The 19256-nt window shown below is 41.2% G+C and overlaps 1 protein-coding gene across 1 annotated transcript; it reads left to right on the plus strand.

Annotated features, from left to right (window-relative positions):
* Window positions 1–2101: 2101 nt before the first annotated feature.
* On the plus strand, window positions 2102–8742 carry dr1 (down-regulator of transcription 1). Its single transcript, XM_061888667.1, has 3 exons — window positions 2102–3092; window positions 3153–3316; window positions 8120–8742. The coding sequence occupies exons 1-3, from the start codon at window positions 2873–2875 to the stop codon at window positions 8264–8266; spliced, it is 531 nt and encodes a 176-aa protein (XP_061744651.1). The 5' UTR covers window positions 2102–2872; the 3' UTR covers window positions 8267–8742.
* The last annotated feature ends 10514 nt before the right edge of the window (window positions 8743–19256 follow it).

The following is a 19256-nucleotide window of genomic DNA, read 5'->3' on the forward strand; positions in this document are numbered from 1 at the left end:
GTATAAAAACTATTTCCTTCAATCACAAAAACGATTTGCAAATATAAAAACAAACAGCTGCTGGTAGTTGCGCATGGTGCCGTCTTCCAAAAATTAGGAAGCAAGTTGGGGAAAGAGAGAGGGAAACAAACTGTTACTCACCTCCCAGCTTCTTTTTTTGCGGCGGACGGCACCATGCGCACCTTAAATTGAATCAGCCGCACCGTTTGTGAAGTAAATGGGGAAGTGAATTATATTTATATAGCACTTTTCTCATGACTCAAAGGGCTTTACATAGTGAGCAGGGATCAAACCTGGAACCCTCCAGCTTCTTCCACGCAGCACTGTTGTTGTAGAGTGCAGATTACAGGTGCTCTGAGTCAACTGAGCGGACCACGCCAGTGGCCAATTTCACACCCAAAAGTTTGAACCCTAACAAAATTGTTTTTGTACTCGCAAATTGATTTTTTACTTCCAGAAAATTGTTGGTATACATGCGAATAGTTGGGTGTAAGTACAACATTTTTGACTGCTTGTGTCATTTAGGCAGTCATTTCACATTTCAGACGTGTAAAACTCATTTTCGATTAGAGCTACATCATAGTTGAGGGTTAACATTGAATATTATATGAATATAAATGTGTGTGTGTATAAACATATATATATATATATACAGTATGTGTGTATATATATGTATGTATATATATATATATATATATGCGATTACAGCTCCATTGCAGTTAAGGGTTAACATTGAATATTATATGAAGATAAATGTTTATACATGTATATTTATATATACGTGTGTTTGTAAATATACATATATTTATGTATATATATATATATATATGCCTATATATGTATATATAGACATATATATATATATCTATATAGACATATATATATATGCATATATATATATATATACATATATATATATATACACCTTTTTCCACTTATCCGAGGTGGGGTTGTGGGGACAGCAGCCAAAGCAGAGACGCCCAGACTTCCCTCTCCCCAGCCACTTCATCCAACTCTTCCTGGGGGATCCCGAGGTGTTCCCAGCCCAGCCGGGAGACATAGTCTCCCCAATGTGTCCTGGGTCTTCCCCGTGGCCTCCTACTAGTCAGACATGCCCTAAACATCTCTATAGGAACCACCTCATCTGGCTCCTCTCAATGTGTGTGTGTGTGTATATATATATATGTATATATATATTTATACATATTATATATGTATATTATATGTATATATATTTTGTATATATATATATAGTTGAGGTTGCTGTGATTTATTTGTTTTACAGTGATCAGTGCTCAATACTGGGGTAGAGTTAGGTCAGAAAAAAACACATAGGCTATTTCATCCCTACAAGTCTGTTTTGCAGGTTTTCCTGGGAAATCCCCTAAAGAACAGGGAAACCTGCGAAACAGACTTGTAGGGTTGTTTCCTGAACCCCGACCAAATGTATGTGCATCAGAAATACATATATATATATATATATATATATATATATATATATATATATATATACAGTATAATTAGATTTTTTTTATCATATTTTTTACCCACGCTGTAAATAAATATTCAGAATTTACTATAAAAAAAAGCATTTCACCATAAAATTTGCAGTTTTTTTTATAGCCTATTACAATAAATGTTTTCTTTTTTTTTACAGTTAAAATCTGTGTATGTTGTTTTTATAATTTATTACTGTAAATGTAAAAACGGTACCAGTTGTTATGGTAAACAACAACAAATAGCAGCTTAGTCGCCAGGACTTCACCCATTTTACTGTAGAATTTAATAAATAACTGGCTCTGAACTCATAAGTCAAGCAGATATTGAAGCATTTTTATTTCAACAAAAAACAATGTTTGAATGAATGTATGAAAATATAGTATTTTGCTTCATTATTAGATGGATGACGTAGCGGCCGAGCTGACACTTATGAAGTTGCGCAAATGCAAGAATGTAAAGTGTAGTTCGCTACAAGACCACTAGGTGGCGGTAAAGTGTAGTTCGCTACAAGACCACTAGGCGGCGGTAAAGTGTAGTTCGCTACAAGACCACTAGGTGGCGGTAAAGTGTAGTTCGCTACAAGACCACTAGGCGGCGGTAATCAGTTTGAAACAACTTCCGCTTTCCCCCCCACCCCCGCACTACCGTCGGCTAACGCTGCTCGGACTACATTTAAATCACTTCACGGCTGAATGGCTTCATGTCTTTTCACCTGTTTGACTGACGACTTTTTTCCTCATCCGGCAGATTAAGGACGCCGCGCTGATCCGCCGCCCGCTGGACTTAGTCCATTGTTAGCCTAGCCTAGCTTTAGCCATGCGCTCGTGTGCTCTTGTTGTTAGCCTGCTGGACTACTTCACTAACCACGGATACTAGTTAACCTTTTTCACTAACCACGGATACTAGTTAACCTTTTTCACTAACCACGGATACTAGTTAACCTTTTTCACTAACCACGGATACTAGTTAACCTTTTTCACTAACCACGGATACTAGTTAACCTTTTTCACTAACCACGGATACTAGTTAACCTTTTTCACTAACCACGGATACTAGTTAACCTTTTCCACTAACCACTGATACTAGTTAACTTTATTCATTAACCGCAGCTACTAGTTGGACTAGTTGATTAACCGCAGTTACTAGTTGGACTAACCACGGCTCCGAGCTCGCGTCGAGCCTCCCGCTCTCCTGGAAGGCCAGCGCGGGAGTTATCTGGCGGGAGTTAGGCGACTTGTCTTCGTTGAGCTTTCAAGCTTTGATGTTAGCTGGTTAGCTGAAAGGTGACGCCTTATTTCCTTTGTGGCGCGCGCCCATCGAAGCCCCGTCCGCCCGTCAGGAGGCCTCGGGGCAGTCATCCCTTCCCGCAGCCATGGCTTCGTCCTCCGGTAACGACGACGACCTGACCATCCCGCGCGCCGCCATCAACAAGATGATCAAGGAGACGCTGCCCAACGTGCGCGTGGCCAATGACGCGCGCGAGCTGGTGGTCAACTGCTGCACGGAGTTCATCCACCTCATCTCCTCCGAGGCCAACGACATCTGCAACAAGTCGGACAAGAAGACCATCTCGCCGGAGCACGTCATCAACGGTGAGTGACACACCTTCCCAGGGGAGGAAGACGCTCACCTCCCGCCCGTCTCGCCCACAGCTCTCGAGAGTCTGGGCTTTGCCTCCTACATCACGGAGGTGAAGGACGTCCTGCAGGAGTGTAAGACCGTGGCCCTCAAGAGGAGGAAGGCCAGCTCCCGTCTGGAGAACCTGGGGATACCCGAGGAGGAGCTGCTGAGGCAGCAGCAGGAGCTCTTTGCCAAGGTAAACACCGGATGGACGTCATCACCCCATTAGAAGCTTGTCAATTTGTACTACAGGCACAATTAAAATCCTTTCATTTTCACACAACTCCACGGTGCGCCTTATGACCCGGTACGGAATCATTTTGGCTGTACTTACCGACCTCGAAGCTATTTTATTTGGTACATGGTGTAATGATAAATGTGACCAGTAGATGGCAGTCACACATAGGAGATGTGTGTAGACGCCAATATGACGGCAGTCACACATAAGAGATATGTGTAGATTGCAATATGATGGCAGTCACTCATAAGAGATACATGTAGACTGCAAATATGACTCAAGTAAACCACACCAACATTTTATATGTTCTATTGAACATATAGAACTTTACGCACAGCGCTCAAAAATGTCAAAATGTTTTAGTAGGACTTTGGTAAGCTATGAAGCCACACCGCTTGATGGATTGTACTGTGCTTCAACATAGGAGTGTTATTATGCTGTGTGTATAAGGTAAGACATTATCTGGTGTTTTGTTCCACAATATTATGCAAAAGAAACTTTTCTTGCCTTCTGGTACCTGCTGATGTGTATTTGGGATCTGCATAAGTCCTGAAAAAATGCACGAGTCTGCCTTTGAAGTCCGTGCCAACACCGTAGTCAATACACTTCTTTTTCTCTATCTTCTTATGTGACATACATCCTCCAATGTTGCCATTTCTAATATAGAGTAGTGTGCAGCTCTTACTTATATCTGTCAGTAAACTTGCCATGAAAGCATTAAAACATACCGGTGTAGGAACTTTACTTATTAGAGAGTTTTGGTCGGAGGTTTTTTTACGGGACACATTTTGGGTGTTGTTGTTGCACTAGTGAGCCACGGATGAGGAGATGCTGCTCCGTTATTGATTGAAGTCAAGTCTGAATGTCATTAAAACAGTTATTAGCTCCATCTCTTGTTTGGCTAGATCAGGGGTGCCCACACTTTTTCTGCAGGCGAGCTACTTTTCAATTGACCAAGTCAAAGGGATCCATGTACCTCACTCATATATATATATATATATATATATATATATATATATATATATATATATATATATATATATATATATATATATATATATATATATATATATATAAAACTTCCATTGATGTATTTATGAAAAAGAGGTTTTTGTTAACAAGTGAAAGGTGTTTAATGATAATACAAGCATGTTTCTTTCATGAAGACAAGAATAGAAGTTAGTATGATTGTGATGACTTGCGTTGATTGCAATCAGACAGTAGTGATAGATAGATAAATAGATAGATAGATAGGAAAAACTTTATTGATTCCTTCAGGAAAATTAAAATTCCAGCAGCAGTGTACTGAGTTGTAGAGTCTAATGGCGTGTGGCATCATCCAGGATGCTCACTAGTTTGTCCACAGTCCTCTTCTCTGCCACCCTCACCAGTGAGTCCACTTTTATTCCGATGAATAAAACTGAAGTCACTATATATATATATATATATATATATATATATTTTATTTTTTTTCTCTATTAATTATTTTTTTATTATGTATTTAAAGAATATATTTTATTTTCCTAGTAAATAAAACTGCGATGAAAACCTCCACATTTTCAAATGGAGGATAAAAAAGTCCTCCTTTCTGTCCAATACCACATGAAAGTGTTTGCTTTTTGCCATCTTATCTGTCCAGCTTCCATACTCCTTTGTTTACAATTTACAAGCTCACTAGCTTGTTTGTGTTAGCTTTCGGAGACTCTTATTTTGTTAGGGCAGGCGGAATGGAGCAGCACTTTTATTGTGAAGACAGGGACTGTGCGGTCAGTCTTTAGGCTTTTGACGGGGTTTACGGTTGAAATAAGTGTTTCTCACCTTTCTGACGGTCTTTTTTTTCTTCACACTGCGCTGGCAGCAGACCTCGTCATTTCAAAAGATCCTTGTTTGCCACAAATGTCAATTAGGTGAGAGATAGATATATATATAGATAGATAGATAGATAGTACTTTATTGATTCCTTCAGGAGAGTTCCTTCAGGAAAATTAAAATTCCAGCAGCAGTGTACAGAGTTGAGATCAATTAAAAAAAAAAGTAAAAAGTAAATAATGGGGGTTTAAAAGGAAACAAAATAGAGAAATATTACTAAAAGAATAAAAACAATGGGAATAACAATATAACAGTAAAATAAGAATATAACAAGACAAAGTAGGCAGTAGTGACCATGTTATGAAAACGTATCGCACTGTTAATGTTTTGCATCCCCTGTCATCCTAGTACCCCCCGCCCCCCGTCCCAGTGAAGAGTTGTACAGTCTAATGGCGTGTGGGACAAAGGAGTTCTTGAGTCTATTAGTCCTGCACTTGGGATGAAGCAGTCTAGAACTGAACAGGCTCCTCTGGCTACTGATAACACTATGCAGAGGGTGACTGCCATCATCCAGGACGTATTGGTGAATATTTATGATCAATAATTTTTAGGCCTATTTTTTCAAATACCTGGCTGGCGGTGGACTGACACACCCTCTGCGATCGACCAGTACCTCACGATCAATGTAATGGGCACCCCTGGTCTAGACTGAGCGTCATGGTGCGTTCAGTGCCACTATGGCCTCGCACTCTTTAAGGCTCTTGCTGACTTTGAGTGGATCCTTCGTCTACGCTACAAATACATTTGTCCCACTGCTGGATTATTTGCAGCCGAACTGGATTAAAAAAAACTTGTTTGTAATGGACATGAAACAGGATCCTTGCCATTTTAAGTAGTTAAGGGTTCAGCAAAGCATTAATGGACGTCATCAACTAAGGCATGATATTAAATTATGTTTTGTGTTACGGTGACCTCATTCTTCACTCTTTCATCTTTGTGGATAATGTCTCAAAACCCTTGAGCGTATCTTTAAAGTCATTAAGAAACGATAGTTGATATTATTAATGTTGTTTAATGATTTAAATAATGACTTCCGATACATAAAGAAACATTGGTTTGTTTGCTGTATTAGGGCTGCAACTAACAATTATTTTGATAGTCCACCATTAGTCGACTGGTCTGATTATGAAGCGTACAAATATTTAATGTCTCAATTTTTTCCATTGACTTTGAAATGCATCTTAGTTTATTTTAAGCATGTCCTTACAAACAACAAAGATGATTATTTAATTCATAAATATTTATTTGTACTGTAACGGCTGAATGCAGCTGAGAAGGGACAAGCGGGAGAAATGGATGGATGGATGCTGCACTTTCAGCTGTTAAAAAAAATAAAATCACTAATAGAATGTTGTCCTTTTTAAAAAAAACTAAAGGAAAGGTGCTACAAAATAAATAAACTTGTTTATGCATTTAAAAAAACAGTTAAAATAGCAGCAATAAGAACAAACAACAAACCATCAAAGCTAATAACTTCCCCAAAAAGAAACTAAGCATTTTGTGGTGATGTGTTTAAAAAGCTGCACATTAATGAATTCCTATTTAATATTATTGGCCATTGTATCATCACACACAGTTGGAACAGTATAACACTGTGTTTGAATATTGGGTTAAGGGATTCTTTGGCGGGGCAGAACGCTGGCAGAGGGGTTCGATCCTGTGCTCGGGATCTTTCTGTGTGGAGTTTGCATGTTCTCCCTGTGAATGCGTGGGTTCCCTCCGGGTACTCCGGCTTCCTCCCACCTCCAAAGACATGCACCTGTAACCTTTTTGACCTCGGGGGCCTGACTTTTCCACTACAGAGGGGACCGGGGCCCACTCAAATATTAATACTGAATTAGGCATCTTATTTGTGCTTTTATTCATATTTAATAATCATATCTAACCTATTGATGGTTTACAAGCTTGTCACATGACATGCTTAAACATGCTTCACTGATGAGGATTTGGCAAGCACCGTTTTGTCCTACTAGTTTCAGTGATCCTTGAACTCACCGTAGTTTGTTTACATGTACAACTTTCTCAGACGCTGCCACAGAAAGACATGTTTTATGCCACTCCTTCTTTGTCTCATTTTGTCCACCAAACGTTTTATGCTGTGCGTGGATGCACAAAGGTGACCTTTGTTGATTTTATGGATTTGCTGGCGTGCGAATCAGGCATGTCTGGTCAATCCTTGACTGCAAGCTAAACAATACTAACATGCTATTTAGGCTACATGTATGTACATATTGCATTATTATGTCTAATTTGTAACTATTTATAATTTTCTTTACTTATATCCTTTGTATTTAATTTATATTTGCATGTGTCATGACACATTATCTGTATGTAATATTGTCTGCATTTCTCATATTTGTTTGTGTGCCATGTTGTTCCAGACCCCAGCAAACGTTAGCCAGCTTGCAAAAGATTGTAACAAATATATTAGAAGAAGACAGACTGCAGTTTCCTTTAACTTGGACACACACATCTATACCTTTGGTCATTCTGAGACACTCATTTCCAGGAGTTATCTCATCCTGTGAGAAGCCTCCATTTTACTAATGATTTAAAATGTTGCAAAAATGTGTAGAATAAATATTTAAATACAAAAGATTTGCATCAGCCTTTGATAGTAGGCTAATATAGCTGATATATACACTTACATCATGTGTTGTCTTCATTATAAGACTTTTAAAGTCATTTTGATAGTAGGTTAATATAGACACTTGCATCATGTGTTGTCTTCATTATAAGACTTATATAAAACTTAACATTTTTGGCGGCTCCAGACAGATTTTTTTTTTTAGTATTTTTGGTCCAATATGGCTCTTTCAAGGTTCTGGGTTGCCGACCCCGGACGATCATATCGTTGTCAGCGTGTGACTTGTCATGTGTTTGTGTGTGCAGGCCCGGCAGCAGCAGGCAGAACTGGCCCAGCAGGAGTGGCTGCAGATGCAGCAGGCGGCCCAGCAGGCCCAGATGGCGGCGGCGTCTGCCAGCGCCGCCCAACAGGCGGGTTCCTCTCAGGACGAAGAAGACGAGGACGACATGTGATCCTGAACAGACCGCGCCCCCCCACTCCCGTGTTGGGACGGTGGTGTCAGAACCGACAGTAAGCAGAGTCCGCGTGGCGCCGACGTGGACGGACGGTGCTGGCAAACACGGGGGCGGGGCTGTTTGATGGCCGCACGCTCAGACATAGAACTTGATTTGGATCAAGAGACTTTTTCTTAAGTTGTTTGGACCCAATGAGACTGGTTCTTGTCTTCTTTTCTTTGTTTTCTTTTGTGTAGGCTTTTTGTTTGTGGCAGTATTACTGATCCACTTCACCTTCCGGAACTGGACACGTACAACCAAAGATGGAAGGCAGACTGGCAGCTGGCCGTATGGGCTCCGAGTCAAGTGGGTCAGAGTGGACAAAGGTGTAAGATAGATGCGTCAAAACATGGTGACTAAGGTTCTGAGCTGCTTCACTTGTCCATTCCACAACCTTCTTTCAGCAATAAACAACTTTACTTTTGTTTTTTTCACCCCCGACTGCTGACTCTTCTTGGTGGCAAGGATTTGAATCTGCTCCGTCCTAAAGAAGTCTGGCAAGTTGTAAGTCATCCGAGTCTTTATGCAGTCTATGTCTTACAGGTGGTGCTCTTCAGTGATGGACCTGGTCCCTGTCCGCCAGCAGCACATGAGGGCCACCATCAGACCTGGACCATCTTCTAATGCTCTAATCTGTGGCGTCCATTGGTGAGTTTCATTCCTCCATATGCTGTATACAAGTGGTCAGTTTGTATCAAATAACTACATGTGTCACAAATTGGAATGACATACATAAATGTATAACTACACATGTCAATTTCATGTGAAAATGATGTACCGTATTTTTTGGAGTATAAGTCGCACCTGCCGAAAATGCATAATAAAGAAGGAAAAAAACATAAGTCGCTCTGGAGTATAAGTCGCATTTTTGGGGGAAATTTATTTGATAAAACCCAACAGCAAGAATAAACAATTGAAAGGCAATTTAAAATAAATAAAGAATAGTGAACAACAGGCTGAATAAGTGTAGGTTATATGAGGCGTAAATAAGCAACTGCTATGTTAACCTAACATATTATGGTAAGAGTCATTCAAATAACTAGAACATATAGAACATGCTATACCTTTACCAAACTATCTCTCACTCCTAATCCATAAATCCCATGAAATCTTATACGTCTAGTCTCTTACGTCAATGAGATAAATAATATTGTTTGATATTTTACGGTAATGTGTTAATAATTTCACACATAAGTCGCTCTGGAGTATAAGTCGCACCCCCGGCCAAACTATGAAAAAAACTGCGACTTATAGTCCAAAAAATACGGTATATAATTATTGTAGAACATTGTTTTAGGATATAACTCATTATTTCATGATGTATTTGTTTCTTGGGCCTGTGTAGCAGCACTTTATGATCATCCTCTGAGGTCCTCTCCAAGGTTTCTCATAGTCAGCATTGTCACTGGCGTCCCACTGGATGTGAATTCTCCCTGCCCACTGAGTGTGAGTTTTCCTTGCCCTTTTGTGGGTTCTTCCGAGGATGTTGTAGTCGTAATGATTTGTGCAGTCCTTTGAGACATTTGTGATTTGGGGCTATATAAATAAACATTGATTGATTGATTGATCATTTGCATGTACTGTAACGGCCACTCAGGGCTCTCTTAGACAAAATATTTTTTAATAACTAAATTAATTAAAATGAATACCGTTAAATATAGAAACGTTTTTTCATTAAATTGTACACGATTTAATATAAGTAATAATTTGATTGTAATTAAATACATAATAGGTTAAATACAATACATTCAATTAATGACATAATTGGCATTTATGTATTTAATTCAAATTTTCGGTGAAATAAATGTTTTATACTTTGCATGATTTAAAATCATTTTAATTTAATTCCATGATTTTACATTACATTTATTTCAGTAAGGATATGTTAAAGTCTTTATTTAAAGATTTATTTTATTCTGTCCCATTTGACACTCAAGTTTGTAACTAACCTCAAATATGAACATTTTTGTTAATGTTATAGTATTATTTTGTGTTGCTAACTGTTATATTCGTCAAACAACGCTGCCAGAAGTTGGACAATTAAAGTGTAGAATAACTTTAGTTGTAAGTTGGACAATTTTAAGGTGTAGAAAAAGCTTTTCCTGTCGCAGCCGTCGTGATAGAACTGTAGTGTCAGGGTTTGTCCACACGGTGGCAGCACTTTACCAACGTTTCACCACAGACGCCCAACTGGCTCTTGACAACTGGCTCTTGACTTCAATAAAAACAAGTGGGAGCTGTCACAAAGGTGATATTTGTGGTTTGATGTCATCAGTGGTGAGGTTGTGACGTGTCAAAGGGATTACACGCCCTTTTGCACGTGCTCTACCACCCTGTCCGTACAATCTGCACTTTTTGCACTTCCGCCTCTCAAACACAAATGTTTGATTTTTGACGGCTGAACAAAGAACAAATGCGTTCCCCCGCTCACTCTGTGTGCACATTGTGGCAACTTTTTTTTAAATCCTAAATTATACAAATATTCAAATTAAAGCTAAAAGTGTCACAGTTCTCTAGAAGGCTTGGCATTATGTAAATAAAGTGAAAGATTAGCAAAGAGCAATGTTAATTTAGCGCTGTCAAAAAGTAACCAAGTACTTATAAATATAAATAGTTCTGAGGGCCTGAAACAAGTCCTGTCGTAAAAGTTCCACCGCATTTTTGCCATCTACTGCATTAGCATGGTGAGCTACAAGCTAACATTAGAATCAGAATCAGAAGTACTTTAATAATCCCTGAGGGGAAAGTAAGAGTTTCAGCACAATCCCATTCAAGAGCAGACAAACATTACAGGGAGACAGAGCAGGATCAAACATTAACAGGGAGGCAGAACAGGATGAAACATTAACAGGGAGACAGAATAGGATGAAACATTACAGGGAGACAGAACAGGATCAAACGTTAACAGGGAGACAGAACAGGATGAAACATTACAAGGAGACAACAGGATGAAACATTACAAGGAGACAGAACAGATTGAAACATTACAAGCAGACAGAACAGGATGAAACATTACAAAGAGATAAAACAAGATCAAACAATAACAGGGCGACAGAACAGGATGAAACATTAACAGGGAGACAGAACAGGATGAAACATTAACAGGGAGGCAGAACAGGATCAAACATTAACAGGGAGACAGAATAGGATGAAACATTACAACGAGACAACAGGATCAAACGTTAACAGGGAGACAGAAAAGGGTGAAACATTACAAGGAGACAACAGGATGAAACATTACAAGGAGACAGAACAGAATGAAACATTACAAGCAGACAGAACAGGATGAAACATTACAAAGAGATAAAACAAGATCAAACAATAACAGGGCGACAGAACAGGATGAAACATTAACAGGGAGACAGAACAGGATGAAACATTAACAGGGAGGCAGAACAGGATCAAACATTAACAGGGAGACAGAATAGGATGAAACATTACAGGGAGACAGAACAGGATCAAACGTTAACAAGGAGACAGAAAAGGGTGAAACATTACAAGGAGACAACAGGATGAAACATTACAAGGAGACAGAACAGAATGAAACATTACAAGGAGACAGAACAGGATGAAACATTACAAGGAGATAAAACAAGATCAAACAATAACAGGGCGACAGAACAGGATCGCTGACATCTCTGCCAACTCCCGCCGCCCCTTACAAAAAAGATGAGAAACAGGTAAACACTGGGGGACAAATAAAATTCAGTCTAAGCCTGGGCCCCTGAAGAGGGGGTCCAGACTGAGGCCAAAGAAGAAGATAAAACCTCATACCCATAGCACACATAAGCATGTGTGTAAGAGGGAAACATCAAAGGACATTCGAGACATTGAAAAGCAGAGCACATGCAACCAGCCATTTCTACATACAGCTACAAAAAATGAATAAATAAATAAATAAAACATATACACTGTGGCGGTGTTCCACACAGTATTGTCTGCTGGGGTGGGGGGAGCATGGCCAGAGACAGGAGCAGACCCAACAAAACAACCAAGACAGCTGACTCCACCCTCGGCCGCCCACCAGTGTCCAGTCCGCATGGATGAGCGAGGATACGTCCAAAGAGACCGAGGTGTCAGATACCTGCTCTTTTAGCCAAGACTCTGTGAAGCTTGTCCAATTATGCAGCCCTGTCTCCTTGTCCACATCTCCTCCAGTCTCTCCAAACTCTGCAGTCCTGTCTCTTCATCCACATCTCCTCCAGTCTCTCCAAACTCTGCAGTCCTGTCTCCTTGTCCACATCTCCTCCAGTCTCTCCAAACTCTGCAGTCCTGTCTCCTTGTCCACATCTCCTCCAGTCTCTCCAAACTCTGCAGTCTTGTCTCTTCATCCACATCTCCTCCAGTCTCTCCAAACTCTGCAGTCCTGTCTCTTCATCCACATCTCCTCCAGTCTCTCCAAACTCTGCAGTCCTGTCTCTTCATCCACATCTCCTCCAGTCTCTCCAAATTCTGCAGCCCTGTCTCTTCATCCACATCTCCTCCAGTCTCTCCAAACTCTGCAGCCCTGTCTCCTTGTCCACATCTCCTCCAGTCTCTCCAAACTCTGCAGTCCTGTCTCTTCGTCCACATCTCCTCCAGTCTCTCCAAACTCTGCAGTCCTGTCTCCTTGTCCACATCTCCTCCAGTCTCTCCAAACTCTGCAGCCCTGTCTCTTCATCCACATCTCCTCCAGTCTCTCCAAACTCTGCAGTCCTGTCTCTTCATCCACATCTCCTCCAGTCTCTCCAAACTCTGCAGTCTTGTCTCTTCATCCACATCTCCTCCAGTCTCTCCAAACTCTGCAGTCCTGTCTCTTCATCCACATCTCCTCCAGTCTCTCCAAATTCTGCAGCCCTGTCTCTTCATCCACATCTCCTCCAGTCTCTCCAAACTCTGCAGTCCTGTCTCCTCGTCCACATCTCCTCCAGTCTCTCCAAACTCTGCAGTCCTGTCTCTTCATCCACATCTCCAGTCTCTCCAAACTCTGCAGTCCTGTCTCTTCATCCACATCTCCTCCAGTCTCTCCAAACTCTGCAGTCCTGTCTCTTCATCCACATCTCCTCCAGTCTCTCCAAACTCTGCAGTCCTGTCTCCTCGTCCACATCTCCTCCAGTCTCTCCAAACTCTGCAGTCCTGTCTCCTTGTCCACATCTCCTCCAGTCTCTCCAAACTCTGCAGTCCTGTCTCTTCATCCACATCTCCTCCAGTCTCTCCAAACTCTGCAGTCTTGTCTCTTCATCCACATCTCCTCCAGTCTCTCCAAACTCTGCAGTCCTGTCTCTTCATCCACATCTCCTCCAGTCTCTCCAAATTCTGCAGCCCTGTCTCTTCATCCACATCTCCTCCAGTCTCTCCAAACTCTGCAGTCCTGTCTCCTCGTCCACATCTCCTCCAGTCTCTCCAAACTCTGCAGTCCTGTCTCCTCGTCCACATCTCCTCCAGTCTCTCCAAACTCTGCAGTCCTGTCTCTTCATCCACATCTCCAAACTCTGCAGTCCTGTCTCTTCATCCACATCTCCTCCAGTCTCTCCAAACTCTGCAGTCCTGTCTCTTCATCCACATCTCCTCCAGTCTCTCCAAACTCTGCAGTCCTGTCTCTTCATCCACATCTCCTCCAGTCTCTCCAAACGGACTCTGGTGTGGCAGAGACCCAGCAGCTGGTGTCCATGGCCAAAAGGCTCTTGGGAGGCAGATCCAGAAGTTGACAAAAAAGCACGGCAGAAGTCAGGAAAGTGCCACCTCTTGTCACACAGTCCCAAATGGTCCCGAACCAAAGGCAAAAAAAATACCCAGATGAAAACAAGAGGGAAACATCAGGATGACAGAAGAGCACAGAGCTCCTGCCACCAGCAGCCACTATAGTGGTGCCATCTTGGACAAAAAAGTGTCACGTTGTCCAGCCAGGAGTTCCACTTCCGGCGGTCTTCCTGTTAGCAAAGCGAGGACAGGAAATCACTTTCTGCCTGGGCAGCAAAAGTAAATATTGTCGGGGCTAAAAATAGACTGCTCTCGCTGACAGGCGGCGGCCATGGCAGGAAGACTAAAGAATCGGCTTGTTCTCAGGAGGTCATGTGACCTCATCCTCAACTGGGGCCCGGCTGTGTGACCTTAAAAGTTATGCCACGCCGGACCCTCACTTGACCCCCGACTCCATGCAAATCCACCACCTGGAGGAAGCAACGGTCGCCGCACATTTGCATGTGTCCTGCGTCTGCTTGTCTGCACGCGTGGCCCCCAGGTGTGTGTGCACCTAGCTTGTCTGCACGCGTGGCCCCCAGGTGTGTGTGCACCTAGCTTGTCTGCACGCGTGGCCCCCAGGTGTGTGTGCACCTAGCTTGTCTGCACGCGTGGCCCCCAGGTGTGTGTGCACCTAGCTTGTCTGCACACGTGGCCCCCAGGTGTGTGTGCACCTAGCTTGTCTGCACGCGTGGCCCCCAGGTGTGTGTGCACCTAGCTTGTCTGCACGCGTGGCCCCCAGGTGTGTGTGCACCTAGCTTGTCTGCACGCGTGGCCCCCAGGTGTGTGTGCACCTAGCTTGTCTGCACGCGTGGCCCCCAGGTGTGTGTGCACCTAGCCAAAGAATGTTGTAGGAGACACACACACAAATTTGACCAGTTGGTGTTTGTCAAGTACCCGACTACAACAGGAAGTGAAAGTGAACCCCCAGTTAGCAAGTTAGCATTTGTTGTGGGCGTCGTCGTCAGCACGTCTACTTCCTGTGCTCAGTCTGGCGAGCACACAGGTGTCAAACTCAATGCCCGGGGGCCAAATCTGGCCCGCAAAAGCCTGGAAATAATATGCATTAATGAAAAGCTTAATCTTTTCTTACTAAATGTATTTATTTGCCTTTTGACATTAAAAATCATGTACTGCATGCAATTGCATATCATTTACATTCAATATTATCAAAGTATTATGTATTCCAAAAATATTTGTTGTTAAAATGAAGATAAAAGCGGTACTTAAATAGCTGCTTGACTTAAGATTTCAAAATAAATCATTAATCAAGTTTTAGATTGTAAAAATGTTAATAGATTTTACAGTTAAATTCCGCCGATTGCCTTTTTTTTTTTACTGTAAAATCAAATTTGGTACTGTTTTTTTCCATATATATATATATATATATATATATATATATTACTCATTGTTAAAAGCGTCCCTCTGAAGGCAAGCATAAGTGCAATGTGGACTTCAGAGAAAAGCAGTTTGAGGCCCCCAGGCTAGCAGAGAGCATCAAAGCTCCCCAGAATAAGTGCGCTTCAGTTTGGAAAAGCCTGCGTTCAGTTATGCCCCGCCTCTCTTTCATGTGGCACCAGAGCGGGGGGCGGGGTCTTTTGTTTAGTCACGCGGCAGTTTAAGGTCAGATAACATTTGCTGGCGAGAGATAATCAAATAATCTTTTTTTGGCCCCGAGAGAGAATTTTTTAAATTTTATTTTTTAAACTCGTGAATGTGAAGTCTTATACACACTAAAAAATGCTGTATTATTTTGATATTCCAAGTCACGAGTTGCGAATGTTGGGTTACCATTTTGTAGTTATTTCTATGAAGAGCAATCCATTTTTTGGGTTATAAGTGTATTGTTTTAATGCAGTTTTTGAGTTTTCAAAACTATGAACCATTTTTGGGTGTTTTTTCAATGAGTAACACATTTTTGGGCAAAAGGCTGTATTTTTAGTAAAAAGGTACTTTTTTCTTGAAGGGAATTTTGTTAGGGATTCATCTCATGGAGATTATTTACAATCACACATCCTATGTACATGAAAATATTTGAGCATTCTGTATTGTCCAGGGTGTACCCCGCCTTCCGCCTGAATGCAGCTGAGATAGGGACAAGTGTTAGAAAATAGATGGATCTTTAAAGAAATGTCACTCATATCTTTGTTTTTGATTGATTGATCTTGCTTTTGAGTCGATTTTAATAGAATATAAATGACGAGTAGGACAAAGCAACAGTAAAATGTATCATTTTTAACCAACTATTGGGTCAAGGAGCGCTAAGTTGTGCAACCCAATAGTTGGGTTTGAAATGACCCAACATTGTAGTGAGCATGACTCAGCTTTTGGGTTAAATCTATTCAAGCCAATAGTTGGGTTGGGAATAACCCAAAATGAAGTTATCATAACTCAACTTTGTGGTTAAATAATTCCACTCAAAAGTTGGGTGGAAAAAAATTAACCCAAAATGTTGAGTTAAAATAACTCAAATAAGGGGTTCGTCCTTTTCTGAACCAGCAGTTGGGTTGAAATTGCTTTACTTTTTAGTGTGTAGTCAACTTCCTGTCCGACATCGCCATCACTTTCTATGCTCGCAAGCCTGTTGCTATAGCGATTAAAAAACCTTTGGCGCCGTCCAGGCTTTCCAAGTTGTTGGGAGTGTTGGACGAGGAGTCACGTGACCAGGACACATGATGGCGTGCTCCTCGGGACGGTGCAGGGTTGCAGTGCCGCTCGGAACGCTCTCGTGTGCGGCGTCTATTTTGGGAGCGCCCGTCCACGTTGAATCACTTCACAGGCCAGCGTTTCCTGTGTGGAGGAAGCGGAAGGGAGTGGGCGAGAGGGATTTGGGGGAAGGAGGTTGAGTGGGAGGATGAATGCTTCCTGTTTCTTCTTCTTCTTCTTCTCACACACGGCCAACATCATCCCGTCTTCCGCGACATGAGTCCCACTACGTAAGAAGGTGTCACTCGGGCCCACTGACGTCTTGCAGCAGTGAACTCTGACCTTTTGTGTTTGCTGGTTGACCTTAAACCTCCACTCCTACGAGTTCAACAGAGTTTCTCATGCGCTCTCCAGCCCTCTTGTTGGCTTCCAGACAACCCTTATTGCACATTTGATTTATTCTGACTCCAAATCCATTTATAGTTTAAAAAAACGTTTTTGAAAACACATTTTTGGAAGTCAGCAGCCAAGAGGAGCGTTTGTTACCTGTACCCTGTTTTTTAGGATCATTTCATACCAAAGTATAGATTGCCAGAATTGGTTTGAGTGGGGAGTCATTCCGGGATGGAATTACAGTGGAAGCTCAACTGAAGTGCTTCTTGAACAACAAACAAAGTGAAAATGAATAATGGTCCCAGTCTGGACAAACGTCCATATTTTAGTGAAAGTTTTTACCCTGAGAACACAATATAAAAGAGTCAAACAAACTGTGCTTTTCACTCATGGCAGTTATGTTTGGCTTCTTACAGTCAATACTATTATTCAGAGGTGGGTAGCAACGTGCTACATTTACTCAGTTTCATCTACTTGAGTAACATTTGGGATAAATTGTACTTCTAAGAGTAGTTTTAATGCAACATACTTTTACTTGAGTATATTTATAGAGAAGAAACGCTACTTTTACTCCGTTCCATTTATCTACATTCAGCTCGCTACTCGCTACTGATTGTTATCGATCTGTTAATGCACGCTTTGTTTGTTTTGGTTTGTCAGACAGACCTTCAAAGTAGGATCTATCAAATGCCTGCGTTTCAGCAATCAAATGGGGTCACTGGTGACGTTTGACTCCGTTTCACCAATCAAATGCGGTCACTGGTGACGTTTGACTCCGTTTCACCAATCAAATGCAGTCACTGGTGACCTTTGATTCCGTTTCACCAATCAAATGCGGTCACTGGTGACGTTTGACTCCGTTTCACCAATAAATGCGGTCACTGGTGACGTTTGACTCCATTTCACCAATCAAATGCGGTCACTGGTGACGTTTGACTCCGTTTTACCAATCAAATGCTGTCACTGGTGACGTTTGACTCCATTTCACCAATCAAATGCGGTCACTGGTGACGTTTGACTCCGTTTCACCAATCAAATGCGGTCACTGGTGACGTTTGACTCCGTTTCACCAATAAATGCGGTCACTGGTGACGTTTGACTCCATTTCACCAATCAAATGCGGTCACTGGTGACGTTTGACTCCGTTTTACCAATCAAATGCTGTCACTGGTGACGTTTGACTCCGTTTCACCAATCAAATGCGGTCACTGGTGACGTTCGACTCCGTTTCACCAATCAAATGCGGTCACTGGTGACGTTTGACTCTGTTTCACCAATCAAATGCAGTCACTGGTGACGTTTGACTCCGTTTCACCAATCAAATGCATTCACTGGTGACGTTTGACTCCGTTTCACCAATCAAATGCGGTCACTGGTGACATTTGACTTGTGTTCACCAATCAAACAGAGCCAGGCGGTCACGTGATTACCTGCACACTTTTAATTTTTTTTAATAAACCTTTATTTATAAATTGCAACATTTAAAAACAGTTGAAAATAATAATCAAAACAGCGCCATGTGGTTGTAAATTCAAAGTAACTAAAATAGAATGCAAAAAAAAATATATATATATATATATAAAATAAACAAAGTGCAAAGCCATAGGCTCACTCAATCTCAGTAAATAAGTTACATTTGGAACACAGCATCATCGTTTTCACAGCTTTTTGCTTGTTAGAGGTAGAGTGTTTTAATGTAGAGTTCTAAATCTTTTTTAAAGGCACAAAAAACAGGTCGGGTATTGAGAAACTTACATTTATGAATATAAAACTTAGCCAATAGTATCATGAGGTTGCAAAGGTCAAATTCATTTAAAAAAAAAAAATCAATACAGTGTAAAACCAAATATATATTATTTAATATATATTATTGTTTTAGTTGCTTAAGAGATATTCCTGGCTCTGAATTTGTTCATTGCTATTTTTATGTTTTTGTGCATTCCTTGTTGCCGTCATCATTAAAGTAACAGGTTACTCATCAGTTACTCAGTACTTGAGTAGTTTTTTTCACAACATACTTTTTACTTTTACTCAAGTAAATATTTGGGTGACTACTCCTTATTTTTACTTGAGTAATACATCTGTAAAGTAACAGTACTCTTACTTGAGTACAATTTCTGGCTACTCTACCCACCTCTGCTATTATTACCACATTTTTTTTATGCATTTTAATAGATTTTTTTTTAACTAA

This window comes from Nerophis ophidion, linkage group LG26, assembly GCF_033978795.1.
Source record: "Nerophis ophidion isolate RoL-2023_Sa linkage group LG26, RoL_Noph_v1.0, whole genome shotgun sequence".
Taxonomy (NCBI): Eukaryota; Metazoa; Chordata; class Actinopteri; order Syngnathiformes; family Syngnathidae; genus Nerophis; species Nerophis ophidion.